We start from the raw sequence: 19,675 nt of genomic DNA, 5'->3' as shown, positions 1-19,675 counted from the left end.
AATACACCAACCTCAAGACCCATTCCTGATATGCAGGTGAAAATGTTATTTTTCGACAATTAATTGAGAAGTTGGAGTAGTGGGAACTTGAAAGCTTTTGCTTTCAAGTTAGGCTCATGCATTTACTGTTGATTCAAACGACATAAGCAGACCGAACTATTACATCGAATTCCCCAGAAAAAAAATCTTAACATCATGTCCGAAGAAAATAAAAAATGGAAATAGGAAGGATAGATCTCAAAAAGTTAAGCATTTGAAGTAATTTAAGAGTATAATGGGACTAAACACATACTATTTACTTAGTATTCTTAATCTTAATTATTATTGATTCATCACGGTCTCAAAAAGTTTAGCATTATTGAAAAAGAACGCCAACAATTATAAATTATGTATTATTGGTCCTAGTCTACTGCTATAGAAACTAATAGCAAATTCTGTTGCACGCCAATTGCCAAGTGAGATCGCTGTCGCCCTGTCTGTTTCCCCTCTCTTGCTCTTTCTCTTGTAAACAGGGGATGGATGGTTTATACAGACGAATAGAAAATCAAAAAAATTGACCTCTCTTAGTAATGAGATCGAACAGGCTTAGATATAGATATTAACGCATATTCACTTCTTTATTTAATTGACAATTTTGTGACTTTTTAATTTACCATGCATGAGCCTAAAGAGAATGAGTCGAAGAGATAAATGTCTCCACTATAATTGTTTGTTTGAGCACTTGAAACCGAGATAACAATCAATTTTTTGTTGAAATTAATATAGAAAAATATATATTTATCCAACTTGGATAAAATATGAGAAAATTAAATGAGTTTCTGTAGATACTTTTATAAACACTGTTTAGAGTTGGAGATATGCACAAGTCTTGATGACTCTCCAAATTTAACTCGTATAAACTTTTTTTTTTACCAAAAAAATAAAAATATAAAAATAAGAGAGCTGATCAAGTGTCAAACAGCTGGAACGAGTAGTGGTGGGTAGTTGTTAATGATGTTTATGTGCGCTTAGGTTTGGGTACAAAGCCATGTTTTTTGTTTCAGCAGTCATTGTCTCTCATGCTATTCCACCAAACACTTGAATATGGTATGGACAAGACCGTCCACTTCAATTTTATCATCCTACCATCCTCAAATATTTATATACGCACACTCGCTATACTTAAACTTTATGTGCCTCTGCCTACTTGCGCTCGCCCTCCTTTCAACGTAGAGTGATTGGATCCAAACGTCCGAATCCCATTACTTGGAAAACAAATGTCATAGATAGAATCCATAATTTTACTGATCCATCATGTGTATTGAGGGTGCAACATTTAAAATAGTGAAAATTGTATTAAAAAATCATTCAAAAAAATTATTCACAAACTAATATCAATATAAAATAGATTGTTGTTAAAATAAAAATATGACTTATCTTTTATTAAACGAAACCTGTAATTAATTTTTGTATGTAAATAATTTTCTTAAATGTTACTCCATTCGTTCTTACATGTAAGATATTTTTAATAAAATTATGCAAATCAATAAAAATTAGTTATCCAATTACAAGCACTCTGCAACATTTCAATTTTACTCTTAATTATTGTAAATAAAAAAATAAATTTTTTTAAATAAATTAATGAAAGTATTTATCTTTTTTAATTTAATAAAGGTATAATAATTTATTTATTAAAAATATATTAACAATTTTTTATACTTAAAAAAATTAAAAAAAATTTATATACAAAAACGGAGTATTTGAATGTGATTCTCTCCCTAAAAAAACAAAATGCTTGCATGGCTCGAGTGTCTGGTCTTGAAGCAGTACTGCAAATTAAGCCGCTGCCGACAGTTGTACGGAGACAACATTTCATTGCCACCTATGATGCTGACGTAGGACCATGTAGCCCCTTAATCTCCGACGGCCTTAACCCCTGCGTGTCGTGTTGTTATTGGCTTAATTGACAGCCATGTTGTCCGTCCTTTTTTTCGTTAATATCAATCACGATGGGGTGATAACTAGCAAGGTGCCTGATAGCTCACTGGTTTAGTAGTTTTAATTTTCAAGTGAAAAACACAGATTAAGTTATTTTTGTAATTTATTATTTTTATCTTAGTGAATTGAAAAAAAAAAATATTGGAAGACGTCATCACATGAATGGTGGAAGGTACTCCATCCGTTTTTATTTATAAAAAAATTATATTACACAATTTAAAAAATTAATTAATTATATTAATTGTGTTTGAAAAATATTATATTACAATACTCTTTATTAATTATGTTAATTAAGTCTTTATTAATTATGATATAATTATGAGAGGTAATTTAAAAAGTTTATAATAAATGTTTATTGAAAAATGTAATTTTATTTATATAAAGAAATAAATTAAAAGTGATAATTTTTTTATAGATAAAAATAAATGGGGTATATTTTTGCGCGCACACCGATCTGTGCGAAACACCACTCGAAATTTTGATTTGATGGGTCGGACAGAGGGTAGCTGGGTATTGGTAATATCTACTTGGAGAAAGAAAGAGAATGAATATATGTGTGGGACGGATAGCACCACATCCAGAAATTAAATGCTTGACCTTTGTAATTGAAATGCACACGCTCATAAAATCATGAATTAGGCAGACATGATAGAAGATGAGGCCCAGGCAAAATTACGTTACTGTTGGGAAGGGCCTGGCGACGGCTCGCCATTAGCTGGATGGAAAGCTATCCTCTGCTGACGCTTCCCATTGTTTGAATGAATCATCCTCTAGCCACCTATTGGCCTATAAATATATGACCCTCCCATATCCCACTTGCATTGTATACCAAATTGGCCCAAAAAATAATTAATATTCCCCGTCAATCAAACACGTCCGATCCTTACATAACCGTGCCCATGTTTTACCCTTCTAGATACGTTGGCTTGTTTATGGTGTTATGGGTTCTGATATCTGCTGCGTGCGCCTGGGGACGACCCGCCACTTTTCTGCAAGACTTTCGAATCACATGGTCTGATTCCCATATCAGGCAAATCGATCGCGGCAGGGCCATCCAGCTCATTCTAGACCAAAACGCCGGTACCTTCTTAAGGACTCTCCTTTTTGCATGATCTACTATTCCGTACTCAATTCAATATATCTTCCACACGCGCACACCAGGCTAATTTTATATGCACTACTTTACTCAGGATGTGGGTTCGCTTCTAAGAAGCAATATATGTTTGGTCGTGTTAGCATGAAGATGAAGCTCATCCCCGGAGACTCGGCCGGGACTGTCACTGCCTTCTATGTACGTAAGTTACGAATTATTTGTCACAGTTTTATTTTGATATGAGACAATACACAGGAATGTATAATTAATAGGTTGTTGCATCCGATTCCGGTGGTAGATGAACTCGGATACGGACTCAGTTCGGGACGAACTGGATTTCGAATTCCTGGGGAACCGTAGTGGGCAGCCCTACACAGTTCAAACAAATGTCTATGCCCACGGAAAGGGTGATAGAGAACAGCGCGTCAACCTCTGGTTTGATCCTTCTGCTGACTTCCACTCCTACGCCATCATCTGGAATCATCACCATATTGTGTAAGTCAATTCCATCACAACCCACGGGTATGTCTTGGTACCATTGGTCTCTTTATATATATAACGTATTGGAAATTGGAATTATATGTGCAGTTTCTACGTGGACGATGTTCCCATCAGGGTGTACAAGAACAACGAAGCGAGGGGAATCCCGTACCCCAGGATGCAACCCATGGGAGTGTATTCTACGTTGTGGGAGGCGGATGATTGGGCGACCAGAGGAGGGCTAGAGAAAATTGATTGGAGCAAAGCACCGTTTTACGCTTATTACAAAGATTTCGACATAGAAGGATGTCCGGTACCAGGACCTCCGGGCTGTGCCTCGGACCCGAGAAACTGGTGGGAAGGGGGGGCCTACCAAGCTCTGAATGCCGTAGAAGCCAAAAGGTACAGGTGGGTTCGTGTAAACCACATGATCTATGATTACTGTCAAGATAAATCACGCTTCCCTGTAACCCCACCGGAGTGCCTCGCCGGCATCTGAAGTCAGCATTCCATCGAAACCGAGCGGTCACGACGTGACGCGCGTACGTATAAATTATGGGGGGATGACCGAGGGTATATGATTTGATCTATGTTACTTGTGTTCGTACTCGTGGGACGATGCCTAGGTCGAGACTAGCCGCCTAGCAGAGGACCCGACTCAAGACGCACTTCTTGCTGCCGGGTCTATGTCCCCGTGTCTAAGTGCGCATTATTATTGTGGTTGAAGATTGAAGGATATAGTTTTGTTATGTCACAATTGCAACTTTCAAAATTAGAATGAGGATGTATAAGATCAATTTCTAGCTAAGCCTGTATGTATATATATATATATATATATCAGAGTACGTAGCATTAGGTTGGGTGCTGTTATGTCATCAAGGTGACTCGCATATGGTCCCTGGAGTATAGCCATAAAGGTGAACGTGACGATTAAGAAGGCGCGAGAGCCCTCATCTATACCTGGTCCCGCAGCAGGTTCAATGGTTTGTAAGTTCCGGCAATGGGTTTTTATATGAACGTGGGAGATGACTAAAACTCTTGACAGTCTTATTTAACGTGTAAAAACTACGCACTAATCAAGACGCCTGGCGCAGTAAACGAAAGGAAGAAACATCACAAATTTATGAAATTAATTAATTATTTAAAAATCAACTGTGAAGATGCCTTGTCACGAACTGGATAATGATAATATTCATATTAACTTACAGCCATTTATAAAGTTTATATTATATAGATGATTTATATAATTAGCATACAAATGATAATTTTTATACGATTATGTGATACTTGTAAACATGATTTTTTTTTTTTTACAATTGGAAGTGTTGGAATCAATTCGTTAATTAATTTTTTTTCCTTTTATTTTTTTATTTTTTGCTCTTATAATAGAGAATTTTCTCTTTGAAAAAATTGTAATAGATAATCTTGTATTGTCAATAACCATTAAATTCAAAAGGCTAAAGGATACATAAAGTGTTTTTTTAGCCCTTTAACTTTAATAGTTTTATCTTAACAAATTTTTATATTGAATTATCAAATATTAACAAAATATTCTCAAACATTGATATATTAAGTTTAACTTTTTTTTAAAATAAGAATAATTGACATAAAAAATAATCATTTTAAATTAATGATGTTAAGGTTAAAAAATAAAAAATACTTTACAAAATTAAAGGAGGATTAAATTAAAACTTTATATAAAGTTAGAGGATTAAAAAATATATTTTAGAATATAATTATATTAACAATTATTGAAGGAAAAAATAATCAATTGACCACAGATCACTCCTGAATTACAATGCCATCTTTTTAAATGTTTCTCTTTTTATCCCCTTCTTTTGTTGGTCTTCCTTCTCCTGTCGAAAAAGGAACATTATTCACAAAATAATAATTAATGTCATTTTGAATGTTTCAAATAATAAATGAAAAATCAAAAAGGGAGTGATAAAAAATGAAAAATATAACTTTTAGTCCCGACGCTTTACACGTGATTTGCTAGTGATCCCTTGATAGGATCCAAAATAGGTTGGGAGAAATAAAAAAGATAAATCTTTGTTAAAATATGAAATCAAAATCTAACATTATAAATTAATAAAGATAAAGGAAAATCTTTAATAGAAGATGAGCAAGAATCTTAAACTTATACAACTAATAAAGTCAAAGAAGAATCTCGACTAATATAATAAAATAATGATTATATTTTTAGATGATTTGTACATGCTGTGTCTTAGTATTTATAGACAAAAAAGTAATTAATAATTTCTAAAAATACTCTCATTAATCCATAACTCAGATAACGGGCCATAACTACCAATAAATAAATAAATAAAATAACTAACATAATTTACAACACTCACTTCTCCTAAATCTAAGGACCACTCAACAAAACAGAAAAACAATCTAAAAATATTATTAAAAAGCTAATGTTCAAAATAACTTGAAAATAATAATCATTCCTAATATTTCCATAACTTCTCCACATCACCTATTTATCCCATGCTACTTGATACTCTATCATCCCTACACTTTATTTTTTGTGTCCTAAGTTCTTATAGTTTTTGTCGTCTACATTTTAAGTCCCTAAACTTTCATAGGGTGCTAACATAGCATTAATAGTGTTAATTATGCTGATATGAACAATAACACTGTTAATTTGTGGTGATGTGTCAATTAGTAGCTGATGTGTACTTTTTTCTAGGAAAAAAAAGAAAGAAAAGCTAATGTCTTATCTTTTCAATCATTATTATAAGACATTTTCAACCCATTTCATCTTAAGAAAAGTTATTTTTTCTTGATATCATAAGAAAAGATATATACTTTCACTGTTACTCTTAATTTTAAATAATGATACAACTACATTAAATATTTTACATTAATCAATAAATGATAAAATTAAAAAAATAATTTAATCATTAGAAAGTATCTTACATTTTAGACTAAAAATTTCTTCTAGAAAATGTCTTGTAAATAGGACCTCATGGAGTTTTTTTTAATAATCAAAAATTGAAAAAAAAATTGTCCTAACTCTAAAACTAAATAACATATTTTATATATACTAAAAAATAATAAATTATTTCAAACCTGATTTTAGAGTATAAAATCACAGGAAAGGCACCTTAAAATATATAATTGTAGTAAACTTAAAAATAAACACATGACATTTTCTTATAACCTTAAACCCTATTTTTATATATATAATAATTATTAAAAAATACACATAACTTTTTCTTTCTTTTTTTCAAAAAAATATACATCAATCACAAACTAACACATCACCATATAATTAAGGAAGAATGACAGATAGGTTTTGTAACACATCAAAATTTTTTTTTAAATAATTTAACTCAACTATAGTTGGGTTACAGCCATCCAACACATTTTTATATCAATAATTTTAATATAAAATATTTTATAATTGGCTTCAACTCACACACTATAACATTTCAGATAAATTTTTACCTTCCACATACCATTAGGCTAAATCATATTTGTCCATTCTTATACTCCCAACAAGTAAACTAAATAACATTTGTCCATCCTTATACTCACAACAAGTAAAATAAGTAATTTAATCAATTTTCAACATAAGCCAGTTATTTGGCCTTATAATCATGCCATTTTAACTAATCCAAAGTAAACCAAATATTAAAATTACAGTCATCCAAATTGTATCAAAAATAGAAATAGTTTGAAAGGCATGATTACATTTATATATTCATATAATTGACAATAAACAAAAAGCCCTAATATTGACAATATAACACATTATAAATCATAAATTAAATACCCAAAAGAGACAGTGGATCTATACCACTAAGCCTCTAGGACTCCTCCACGTGTCACTCGTGGCTCTTCTCCTGAAAATTGTTAACCACATAATGAGACTCAAAAGTCCCAGTAACCAAAGCCAATTTATGATAGTGTATACAAACAGTTAAGTGTGTGCTTACTAAGTGAAAATTAAAAATAATATAATTCCAACAAATATAAAAAATAATACAATAAACACAAACAACTATCTTTATATCCATCCATTAACCTCAAGCCGTAGACCTCACTCGTTGCTAAATTACCTGGCCAAAGGTAGATTAGCCCGAGCCCTTACAAGCCACCTATTGAGCTCCAATAGGGGCGTACCACGTGGCACATAAATACAACAATAATAGCAAGTCTCCCAACACCTTCCATAATAATGAAACAAATTCATAATAATATTACACAATTATACAATATTACAAAATTCATAATTTTCTCAATAATCACCCAATTAACATGAAGTAACACTAATCACAAATTAAAAGCATGGTTACCTTGTAGCTTTTTTAATAAATTATTTCTTAAAATTTATCTCTCACCACAATCTTCACCAGTAATATAATCTACAAATAACATATTATTTATAAATATTAGTTTCAATTTTTGAAACTAATAAAATAATTCTAATAATAGAATTAAAAATATAACATAATTCCTAATCCCAATCTTAATACAAATCTATAGTTAATACTATTAAGTAAAATTTTTAATTCCTCTTTTAATTATCAATAAACATTAATAATCTAAAAATCAACTTCTAAACTAATTTCTTTTATCAAAATTTTTTTTTATTTCATAAATTCATACCTAAAATACTCAAAAATTAAAAATTGAGTCTCTAGCTTAGAATCATAATCCTATAACCATAATAATTCATTTCTCATCCCAAATAATCATCTAAACCTCAATAAATCAACATATATTTTCAGATCTAATTTAGAATTTGATCCATAAGTCACAGATTCAAAGATCATCAATAAATTTATACTCTAGAACATTTATTATACTACTGACAACCTCAAAATCATATTTATTCAACATAAATTCATCCCTCTTCCAGATCTTAAATTTTCTACCACTACAAACTCAGAAACCAAAGAAGAAGGATGACTAAAAAAAATTTTTAGAACACTTACTTAGTCTTGAAAAGTTTAAAATCACACCTTAAATATCCTATTAAAAACTCTTACCTTAAAAATTTAGATATTTCGCACCGGCGACTCGCTTCTCTCGGCCTCAGCTCGCGCGCAGGAAAAGAATTGAAAAAATGAAAGGAAACGAGTGAGTTTTATAAAAATTCAATGGGTCCCACATCTTTTTTTATATTATTTCTTCTTTCCTCTCTCTCCTTTTTTTTATTATTTTATGTAATCATGACGCGACGCCGAAAGCAATTTGTTCTTCTTCTTCTTTCCCCTTTTTTTTAATACGTTTTCCCTTTTTTATTATAATAATAATTTAATAATTTTTTTTTATTTTTTTAATTATTTTTTAAATTTTTTTTTAGAATTATATCCTAAGTTAGATTTAATAATCATCTCTTATTAATTTTCTTACCTCTAAATATTTTTTTTTTAAATTTCTATTAACCCAAATTAACTATTAAAATTTAAATTGGGATGTTATAAGTTTCAAAAGGATTAATTAATTTAAGTCAGGTCCCAAACATTAAATTTTAAAAATTTACAACTCAATCTCTCAATTTGCGATTTTGTTGTGATGCATTTATAACTTATATTCAAAATTTTAATAGAAAAATATTTTTTTTATTTTTCAACCATATTAAAATTTAAAAAACAAGATGCAAATTCATCATAATGCAATTGTAAGATTTATAAAGTAAATTGTAAATTTTTGAAGCTTGATACTTATAACTTAACTTGAATTAATTAATCCTTTTAAAATCTTTTTATCATTCTCCTTATAATTAACGGTGTTATTGTCCATATCAGTATAACTAACATCACTAATGTCACATCAACACTGCTGTGAGATTGTAGAAACCTAAAGTACAGATTAAAAAAATTATAAAAATTTAAAATATTAAAAATAAAATGTACAGATTAATAATAAAATTTGTGTAGAGTATAGAAATTAAATGTATTTATTTCCATAAAAAAATACCCAAGACTGGCGGCACTCCCAGCTTTTCAAAAGAAAGTGAAAGCAAAGAGCTGTTCAAGACAAGGATATAACCGTACAAGTTCAAGACAATTAACAACCCATACATGCAGAGGGGCCCACGATACTTTTATTTTTCAGCAAGGGAGTCTGGATTCCCTCCTCTTTTGTTCTTTTTTCTTTCTTGTTATTAGATTAAAATTTAAATGGTTCATATTTAATCACCTATAAAATTATTATTAAAATATTAAATTATAAAAAATATAAATAATAAATTTTAAATTACTAAAATTTAGTAATAATAATTTAAAAATTACAATAAAGGTAAAATAAAATGAAATATTTCAAAAGAGATTAAATCTGGATTATCTAAGATCTTGATCTAATAGTTAAAAATTATCCGTCATTTAGTGGGATTCATTTGTGTAATTGAACTATCCAAGGCTTTCACTTGTGAGAAGCGGTTAGGCTAAGATTACTACGCTCATTTGTGAGTCATAATTTTTTTAATACTAACAACCATGAGTGTCATATCCTTAAGCTAACCTTCTCATGAATAGGTGAAAACTAGCTAAGTTCAAGTCTCTATTTGAACAACTGGGCAGTTTTTCAAAGAACAAGTGGATATAAATAAATATAGGTAGACCCTAAATCAAATTCTAGAGAAAAGGGAAGAAGGTGAAAGTAATTAAAGAGCTTGTGAAACTTACTTTAGTGTTTACAAGCCTCAATTTACTCTTAAATCTTCAAAGACTTTGTGCCCTAGCAAAACTCTTGAGTTTCTTTTCGTTTTCTCTTTCTCTTTCTTTTGTTTTCAAACCAATCATGCACCATGATGCCTATCATTTGTGTCACAACATGTGGTATAGAAAGTTGTGCTTCACATGCTGGTGACTTGTACACTGCAACACAAAACGTGTGCATCATGGCATGTGGCATACTTTCTCTTGTTTTTCTTTCTTCTTGAGGTCTGGCATCCCAACCTTACTTTAAACCTAATTCTAGGGTTGAAATCACAACCCAAAATATTTATTAGCTCTTTGTAAACATACACCGTATTAATTTACTTAATTAACTTCATTTAACTTAACTAATCAAGGGTTAAGTTCTTAGGATGTTACAAAAAGCATTTCAAAACTCCTTCACAGACATCCATTGTGAGAATCAAGATTGCTTACAATGATGAGTTTTATGAGTTAACCAAACACATTGAGATTTACTATCACTTTATTCGACAACATGTTATTTGGGGCACCATTTGACTTATTTCAATTCGACCTAAGTATTAGCTAGTAGACTTATTTACAAAGTTTTTTCATCTAAACCATTTCTGATTTTTGGCAAACAAACTCAAGTTGCTATCTGTTAAGTCATCTTGAATTTGAGGAGAAATGTTATTTAAAGAATTCTAGAATATTTTACCATTTAGTATGTCATTGTTGAGAAATATTATTTGCCATTATTGAGAGATATGATATGATATGATATTATATTATCATAGATAGTTATTATGAGGTTGTCTCTTTCTCCTTATATATATATATATATATATATATTGTACTATTTACAATAGTAATAGAAATGATATTTTTCAATCTTCTCTTATCTTTCTCTTATCTCTAATAGCTTTTAGTAAGATAGTCCGTTTTTCTTTTCTCTTTTTAATAGCACGTAATAACTTGGCGTCTATGAGACTCACCAAGACCTGGGAGCTAAAGACGGGGATAGATTCCAAGACATGTTGGTCGGTAGCATGGTAGGCCCAAGCTTGGGATTCAATATCTAACAAAAGCTGGGGAAAATAACTATAAAGCCCAATACAAGTATTCTAATTATCACAAAGTCCCCCCAAATGCATAAATAATTGTGAGATTATTGGAGACTTGACTATAAATATTTTTTTTTTTAAATTGACCAAAATATCCAAAAAAAATTAAAAAAAGGAAAACACACGAAACACTCCTCCAACCCTTTCTCTCCCCCCTTACCCTCTCTCCCTCCCTCTTTCTTCTTCATTCTTCTTCATCTTAGCCACCCTCAAAGCCTATCCCCTCTTCAATTTTCAAAAGGTTCATCAGCACGTTATGGCACACTCAAAACTACAATAAAACAACATTAAGAACACAAAAAGATTTGATTATGACACCAATTTACCACAAGATTCTCCCAACAGGAGTACTGCAGCTCTTGAAGAAATTCTCTTAATCATTGTCATCATCGTCAATACAACGTTACTCATTTGCGGCCTTGACCTTTTCGAGCATTTGTCAAGGTTTTGTTGGAGTTGAGCATCCCATTTCACAAGTTGATTAACAAAAACATCACCCAAAACCATTCCCAAGACATGCTCCCATGAATGCCACATGTAAGGGAGTTTATGAAGGGCGTTGGAGTACATCTGAGTACCCAAACCAAGAAAGGCTTCGATTGCCATCGCACCCAATGCGATTATCGCTCTCGGCCCCACCTCAACCTCTCCTTCGTTGATTCCTTGTTTTATTATTAATGTGTTTGTGGGTATGTGACCATTTCCCCCTCTTTTCTCTGCGAACAAACTTATGCAGATAGCTTGTACGAGACAAAGCAAATGAAACTCTTCAAGAATAAGAATAAGAGCAACACAAACAATCGACGATAGCATACTAACCAAGGGGTGTTGCCCTGGCGGGAGAGAAGGGATTGTGAGTGTTTTGTGCGTTTGTCCTTTTTTTTTTTCCAAATAAAAGTATTTTGATCAATTTACAAAAAATCTTATTTACAATGAAGTCTCTAAGAACTTTACAACTATGCATGCATTCGGTGAGATTTTGTATTGGTTAGAATACTTGTATGAGACTTTATAATGATTTTTCCCCTAGAAGGCGAACACATACATAGAATGGGAATGCATGCATAGGGTCTACACCGTTGGACCTATATTACATACATACACACTCGGGTCAGAAGGATATGACCCAGGAGCAGTCCTTCCGCCACATACAATCCATGACAGAGCTTAATATTTTTCGGGATAGTTAATATGAAGAAAAAGAAAGCGGAGCGGAAATTGAATGGAGGTGTGAGCGTGAGTGCCATTTGAAATAATGAAAACACAAAAGGATATACGGATGAAAGGATTTGAGCATGTGGGGCTTCATGGAGTACAGGCGCTTCCCGGTGGATATTGCTGGGCCCATCGATGAAGCATCGGGCGTCAGTGTTGTGAAGAATCCATGGAATTGAAACGGATGCAGCGAGTCATCATGTCATGTGTTATGAAAGAGTTTGACTGGGTGTTGGGCTAACCGCTTGTTATACTTGGCTTTGGGCTCGACAGAGAATGAGGACACCGAGGGAGTCCCCATTACCCCCAACACCCCCCATATGGGCGGTCCTTCTGTGTTCTGTGTTCCGTGGAACACGGTCTTTCCCAAGGCCCACTCCTTCCTCCTCCATGTTCGTTTCACCTCACTACATGACAACGCCACGCGCTCAGCTTCCCGCTTCGCCACCCCATGTAGTCTCTCTCTCTCTCTCTCTCTCTCTCTCTCTCTCACACACACACACACACAACCCTTCTTTTGTTTTTCAATCATTTACCTTCTGCTGCAAGCCATGTCAGAGACCACACCCAACATAGACTACGAAAATACGGGAATGCAACACTGGTGTTTCCTAAAATATAGTACTCTATTTGTTGGAGTTGATGATTAAAAAAAGGACAATGCATAGAATCCGAGTTGATTAACCCAACATTTTTTGGTTCCCGACAGAATAATGAAATACGTTGATAATGATCGCCGGCAGGACACGTCACCCCCAATACGCGTTTTCTGCAGTTTATAAGATTGAGATAGCCCCTAAATAGAAAAGATGAGATGGAGACCGCATATATATGGATAGCATCACCTCATCATCCCTGTCTCCTGAGCCAGACTTTCTTGTAAGAGTGGGGTTTTAAATTTTTAATAGTAGTAATAACAAATAAAAAATGACGATGAGGAGGAGGGTCAGCTGCTCTCAAAGGTGAAATGACAAACGAGACAATAATGAGGAAGTTGATGCATAAAATTATTGGGGGGGGGGGGGAGGAGGGGGCGCCCACGAGAAGCCGACAGGAAATACGAGAGGGACGACAAGTGTCCTGGGTTTTCAGGACCGGGGATAATTAGGTGGGCGCACCAAATCTGCATAGAATCAATACAAAGATGCGACCGAAGCATCCAAAAAGACTTTGTCAAAAAGCAACTTTTGGTTCTGCGCCTCCGCGTCAACCGTCCCTTTTTCATTTTTATCTTTTTCCTTTCCTGCGCTTTCGCTCGGAAAGATCGACTCTTTCACGATTCGCATACACGCGCCCGCAGGTAGAGGGAGAACATGGAGGGAGTCTGATGGGGTTAAAGTGAAGAATAAGAGAATTGAGGGGCAAGAAAGGCGAGTAATGAGAAGTTTCCGGGAAAGTAGGGTATCAGGTGTCGTTGGTCCACCCAATTCAACGAGTATCATTACTTGAAACATGATAATGAAAAGTAAAAGATTGAATGGTCATGGATGACGGGGACGGGGTTTGCCAATCATGATAGCGTGGTCGCAACGTATACGGTGTGTGTTTAATCAATGAAAGCAAGGAAAGACAAAGCCTCTCGGCTCGCCTTATTGGGGAATCACGTGGGGGTGTGACCCACAAGTTCCCTGAAAGCCAGAGAGCTCCTCTCTCTTCTCTCTCACACACACACACGAAGCAACCTGATTAGTGGACAGAGACACGTGACCTACCTTCTCCATACTCTTTCCAGTTTAATCTCAAACCTCCCACTTATTCCCTCATATTATCCAGCTTATCTCCTTCCCTACCTTTTCTTTCTTTTCACTCTCCCCTCGTGTTCTCCTCTCAAACACTCCCATTCTTAACTTCTACTTCTTCTCATCTCGTTCTACTTTATATCTCTGTGTCTGTCCCGCAAAACACGTATATATGGTGCACTCCTGTAACTTCACCATCTTCAAGAACAACCCATTGTGACACGCGCGCCTACACTTTATTAAAAATAAAAAATAAAAACCGATACAACTAAACTGATTTGGTCCATCATCAGATTGTCATGGGATTCTTTGCTATGAACACGTACATATTTGACACGCTCACGGATCTTGGAACCTCGGCGCACATCATCGTTAACTGAACTAGTTTTTATTTTAAGAAATACAATTAAAGCCAGAGGACAACAATATTTGCAACAGCATAAAAAAAAAAAAAAGCGATTGCTTGATCGATAGATGTCTTCTATAAAGATTTATGAACATATGAAAGAAAATAAAGGGGTCGGAACTGTTGTTACTATTTCTCTACACAGTATTAGCTAATTACACCGTTTCCTACGTGTATATCCCGCAACCAAAAAATACAGTGGCCCTGGGGAATACTTGTGTCGTTGATCTGCTTGTTCCTCAAAACCTAGGAATGATCAACATGCCGCGGAAGGATTGGGGAAGGGCGTGTAGAAATGAGGCTTCGGTGTCACTGAGAAGACGTTCTTGTTAGAAGCGCCGTCGCCGGCGACACCGCCCTGCCTCTCACAAGACGGGCACATGCTCAGGGTGGCCGCAGGCATAGCCATGTACAGAGGTTGGGCAAGCTTCAGCGCCTTCAGTTCGTGCACCTCCTTCTGCAGCCTCTTGTTTTCATCCGTCAGCGTCTCGCAGCATTTCTTTAAGAATTCGCAGTCCACCTCCGTCTGCTTCAGCTTCGTCCTGCAACGACCCAACACAACCGTTCCTTATCAGCCTTCAATATATCTTATCCACGCGCTAATGGGTGTGCAACTTGTGTAGGCCACTAGGCCATCATGACAATTCTGATAGACTATTGGTATTCTATGAATTCCAAGAGAAAACGATTATTATGGAGAGAGTTTCAATATTCTTGCATATAGTACACGTACGATCTCTTCGAACTCGGAGACCGGTTTTTACCTGGCTCGCCGATTTTGGAACCATACTTCAACTTGTCTTGGCCTCAGATTTAGCTGCCTGGCTAAAGCTTGCTTCTGCTTCTGTAACTCAAAAGCCAAAATCCCAAGGTCAGTCGTCAAACAACTAACGAATATAATATTAATTAGCATTTAGCACACTTTACGGAAGAGGGAGCGGCTAACTTTATGACGTACAGGATTGAGAGTGCTATTTTGTTTGAAGCTCTCCTCTAGCAAGGCGGATTGTTCTTTGGTGAGTCTGAGCTTCTTTCTGGCATTAGTTCCGTCTTCGTCTTGGTCGCTCCTTCTCGAGGAAAAAATCCTCTCCGCCGCCTCGACCTCATCGTTGCAGAGATCTCTCTCCCTTTTCACTCTCCCACCGGAGAAGGATGAGACGGCGCTGTGAGGTGATGTTTGGCGAGAAAATTCAAGAGGATCCTCACAACTTTTGTTCACGTCAATCTTTTTCGGGACTTGTTGTGGAGTCTCGGCCGGAAGACCCAGGGTTAAAGATGGCTCACAACTACTTGTTGGCGAGAAATTGCAGGAGCTCTTGGTTGGCCTGCTATTATGGTCAGCCTTGGATGGAGCAGCGGTCATGCCTAACCCTAGAACAAGGTGAAGGCCAGGGCTACTAGCAGCATCACCAAAACCCATTTGTGCGGGATGGTACGGTAAGGAAGGACGGGAATGGAGGGGAAGATATATGGTATGGGCTTAAAGGGACTGAGGGAGGCAAAGGGTGTTTAAAAGAGAGATGAAGGAGACTTGTGCGGTGGGTGGCTGGGTGGGTGGGTGGCTGCGACTATTAATAATCAAAGGAAGGAATGAGTAGAGGCACGAATCTGAGTATTGGAAATTATAAAAGTCACCTCTATATCTCTAGTTCTCTATACATAGGTTGACCATGGGATCTAGTCCCACTGAGGTTCCCTCCATTATAATATCATGGAAAAATAACCCCCCCCCCCTCACCCACAGTTCACATAGCAGTGGGGAACACATCAAGAGGGGTGATTCGCCTTGCTTGACTACGCAACCCGCACACGTAATTAATTATTAACGTCTTCCTTGCCAATAATGTATGCGTCCTTGTAGCTTCACTTTAGGATGTATAAATTATTTTTATGATCCCTTCTTCCTTTACTCGTGTCCATGCACCTCCTTTAAAGTTTTCCCATCACGTGAGGGCGCATTTAATAACAGACCGAATTTTTGCACTCGCCCAACGATTATGATGAAATTATAAGTACTTATTAATCAAATATGATTCCCGGAGAAATATTAGAAAAGAAGAGCGGGCCGGGGGAATGGGGCATGAGTTAACAGGTTCGTGGGTGTAACAGAGCCACATGAAGTGTCCTCCAGACCGGGTCGAACCAGTCAGGGATGGGTACCGTGTTACCTTGCTTGCCAATGCTGTATGTACTTTTTAGTGAAGGGGAGGAGCGGGAGGGATGGTCTGGAGGGTCTAGCACTTTGCTAGTAATGATTGTGGGAGGCTAGACAGTGATGTGCACCGAGTGGTTTGTTTCCAAAGGGAAAAGTGGGTACGAGACACGAATGGAGGTGGAGTTAAAAAATGGTGGGGGAGAATGTGATTCATCAACAAGAATTCGGATGTTTGCTTAACTAGAAAGTTGATGGGGAGTGTGTTTGGGACCTACCCGTCTCAATTAGTACTGTAAGCACTTTCAATAATGCATTGTCGGCGATGCTCAGGAAAAGTTAGGTCACCCATAATTGATGATGAACTTAAATTTCTTGATGAGCGGCAACACCAGGGGCGTCACCCTCGTGCCTAATATTCTCATTTTATCCCATACATATGCTTTTCCTTTGCTCCCCATGCCTCTACCTATTATAAGCAGTATCCATGTACATCTTTACACGCGCCCTCGCCCACGTCGGTGCATCTATTCACATTAAGTTGTCAGCGTATGCTGTGACGTTCAATGTAAATGTCCCGCACTCGTGCTATCCAAGTGTCAAGTGAAAGCTGAGTATATATTATAAACCCATAAATGGTACTGTCTCCTCTCTAAATCATGAAGCATTTTTAATTATAATTTAAATATTAATAAAATTTAATTGTATCTTTATTTTCGGTTAAATGTCACAAGTTTTTCTTTGTACCCTCTCCCTCATTTGTCAATAATAATAATATTTTTTAATAAAGTATTATAACATAAGAAAACATTACTCACCTTGTCGATCAATGAAGTTTTATCCATGATGAAGGTGAAAAAATATAATAAATACCGCAAAACAAACTAAGTTAATAAATATAAAAGTAAAATGAAAAAAAATTTAAAACTTATCAAATATCTTATATTTTAAATCAAGATAAGATGAGAAAAAAATGTCTAATAATTTAAACAGGAGGGACTATCTTTTGACCTTTGAATCATAAATTGTAACTATCCTCCTGTTCTTTTTTCTTGTCCTTTGAAGGTCCAGCCTCGGCTTAGTAAACCAAATTTTCTATTGAATGCCTGTTTGAATGCGTTTATTAGTGTGTCTGATGTAAGTAGAAGATTACTTTTGCTACATTAGATTTCCTGAACCGATTTTTTTAAATTAGAAGCTTCGAAGTGGAAATTGTATATTGGTTTCATTAAATATACATACATGCAAGAATAACTAATTAAATTTTACCTGGGGTATATACTACATATGTAAATGATCATATTCATAATCATCCAGGTTAAATTTATCTTGAAAAATAAAGTATTATAAATATGTAATCTTTAAGTTTTCTTTATAAATCATTTATACCAACTTCATCAATATTAATGTAAAAAATAAAATAATAAAAGTGTATAAAATTTTAAATATATTTTTATATAATAAATTTAAAAAATATAAAAATATTTTTAATATTATTTAAAAAATATATAATAACTTATAAATAAGATTAAATTACTTGTAAAACGTGGGACACGTGGGGAAGTAATCTAAGTAGTTTATGATTCGGAACATGATGGGACAAGCCCACTCATCTCTCAGGTAATGGGACGCATCATCATGGTTGCCCGAAAAGGTAAAGGGCGGGGAAATGATAATATTGACATTAAGTAGCCAATTTTGCTTTTATTTTCCGTGTTTCCTGTTTCTACCCATTCTAATCTCTTCACGGGCCAACTTGCACCCAGAATCACTTCATCAAAAAAAAAAAAAGGAAAAATTACATTCAAAGTTTTATAAAGGCAACTTTTTCCTCCATACATCCCATAAATTTTACAAAATATATTCTCAAATTTCAAATCATACACATTGATAATTTAATTAAAATATTGATGATGGTCAACTCTGATCAAGTTGTTATTGTATAAGATTTGAGATTTAAAAATATTTATATAAAATTTATAAGACTTATTGATAATAAACCTTCTTGAACTTGAATGTAAATTTTTCGAAAACAAATCTCCATCTCTGTGGTGTGGTCGCGCTTGCTTAATTCTGCTTTTTTTTTTATACTCATAAAATATTTTTTTAAAATAAGTCCTTGAAGATCATTATTCTAAAAATATATCAGAGTGGTGAAGTGAAAGTAAAAGAATGATTTAATTTATTAATACAATTATTATTAATGAAAATATAATTAATATTATCCAACTTTGTTTTAATTTTAAAGAAATTTTTCAGTTTTACAGAATAACTTTGACTCTTTTATTTTTAGAACAGAAAAAAAAACATATTTTCAATCATTTTTTTTTTATTTTTCCTTGAAAAAATATTTTAAAATAGGAAATCAAACCCTTCGTTTTATCTATTTCCTTCCTTTTACTTACTACAAATATAAGCCTTTCAAAGAGCGGAGAATTACTGCGATTTGCATGGGTATTTATGACGCAATACGCATCTTAAAACAAAAAAAAAAAAAACAAGTGCACCCTCGTTCTCTGCTTCAAAAAGCAATTACATTACATGGCTTAAAAGTATTATGAACGTCAAGCAAGTTTAAAATTACCAATTATTGAGGGAGGGAACATATTATATAAACAGCAAGAGTAGGATGATGCAGCGGTTTTGTCTGGGCCTGAAGTAGTGGCTGGATAGCCAGAACAAAAACAAAAACAATCTGGGACCCAGTCACCCAGATTGCGTGGAATTTGACTTGACACTGTGAGAAGGGAAGATTTTTTTTTTTGGGGGGGGGGGGGGAAGCTAAATTGAAATATCATAATATTCATATGATTAACGAAACCATGGCCTTGCGATTAATTTAATTTGA

The 19,675-nt window shown here is 34.5% G+C and overlaps 2 protein-coding genes across 2 annotated transcripts; one reads left to right on the top strand and one right to left on the bottom strand.

Moving 5' to 3' along the window:
* Window positions 1-2,811: 2,811 nt before the first annotated feature.
* LOC129322924 (probable xyloglucan endotransglucosylase/hydrolase protein 6) lies at window positions 2,812-4,702 on the top strand. Its single transcript, XM_054969390.1, has 4 exons — window positions 2,812-3,057; window positions 3,168-3,268; window positions 3,369-3,565; window positions 3,659-4,702. Exons 1-4 carry the CDS (start codon window positions 2,877-2,879, stop codon window positions 4,047-4,049), a joined length of 870 nt encoding a protein of 289 aa, XP_054825365.1. The 5' UTR covers window positions 2,812-2,876; the 3' UTR covers window positions 4,050-4,702.
* A 10,030-nt stretch (window positions 4,703-14,732) lies between these two features.
* Window positions 14,733-16,386, bottom strand: LOC129321763 (homeobox-leucine zipper protein HAT22-like). Its single transcript, XM_054967659.1, has 3 exons — window positions 15,634-16,386; window positions 15,440-15,519; window positions 14,733-15,217 (listed from the first exon to the last, which is right to left on the bottom strand). Exons 1-3 carry the CDS (start codon window positions 16,093-16,095, stop codon window positions 14,932-14,934), a joined length of 828 nt encoding a protein of 275 aa, XP_054823634.1. The 5' UTR covers window positions 16,096-16,386; the 3' UTR covers window positions 14,733-14,931.
* Window positions 16,387-19,675: the final 3,289 nt, after the last annotated feature.

Source organism: Prosopis cineraria, unplaced genomic scaffold (genome assembly GCF_029017545.1).
Source record: "Prosopis cineraria cultivar Desert tree isolate PC_DT_omini unplaced genomic scaffold, ASM2901754v1 PC10, whole genome shotgun sequence".
Classification (NCBI taxonomy): Eukaryota; Viridiplantae; Streptophyta; class Magnoliopsida; order Fabales; family Fabaceae; genus Prosopis; species Prosopis cineraria.
This window is presented reverse-complemented; position numbering and strand designations above follow the sequence as displayed.

What these genes read in the sequence shown, in the direction of transcription:
- LOC129322924 (XM_054969390.1), top strand. Translation starts at nt 2,877, where the DNA reads ATGTTTTACCCTTCTAGATACGTTGGCTTGTTTATGGTGTTATGGGTT. An exon ending in CATTCTAGACCAAAACGCCG is followed by an intron (nt 3,058 to 3,167) that starts GTACCTTCTTAA and finishes TACTTTACTCAG; the next exon opens with GATGTGGGTTCGCTTCTAAG. An exon ending in GGACTGTCACTGCCTTCTAT is followed by an intron (nt 3,269 to 3,368) that starts GTACGTAAGTTA and finishes TTCCGGTGGTAG; the next exon opens with ATGAACTCGGATACGGACTC.
- LOC129321763 (XM_054967659.1), bottom strand. Translation starts at nt 16,095, where the DNA reads ATGGGTTTTGGTGATGCTGCTAGTAGCCCTGGCCTTCACCTTGTTCTA. An exon ending in AAAATAGCACTCTCAATCCT is followed by an intron (nt 15,520 to 15,633) that starts GTACGTCATAAA and finishes TTTGAGTTACAG; the next exon opens with AAGCAGAAGCAAGCTTTAGC. An exon ending in TTCCAAAATCGGCGAGCCAG is followed by an intron (nt 15,218 to 15,439) that starts GTAAAAACCGGT and finishes GGGTCGTTGCAG; the next exon opens with GACGAAGCTGAAGCAGACGG.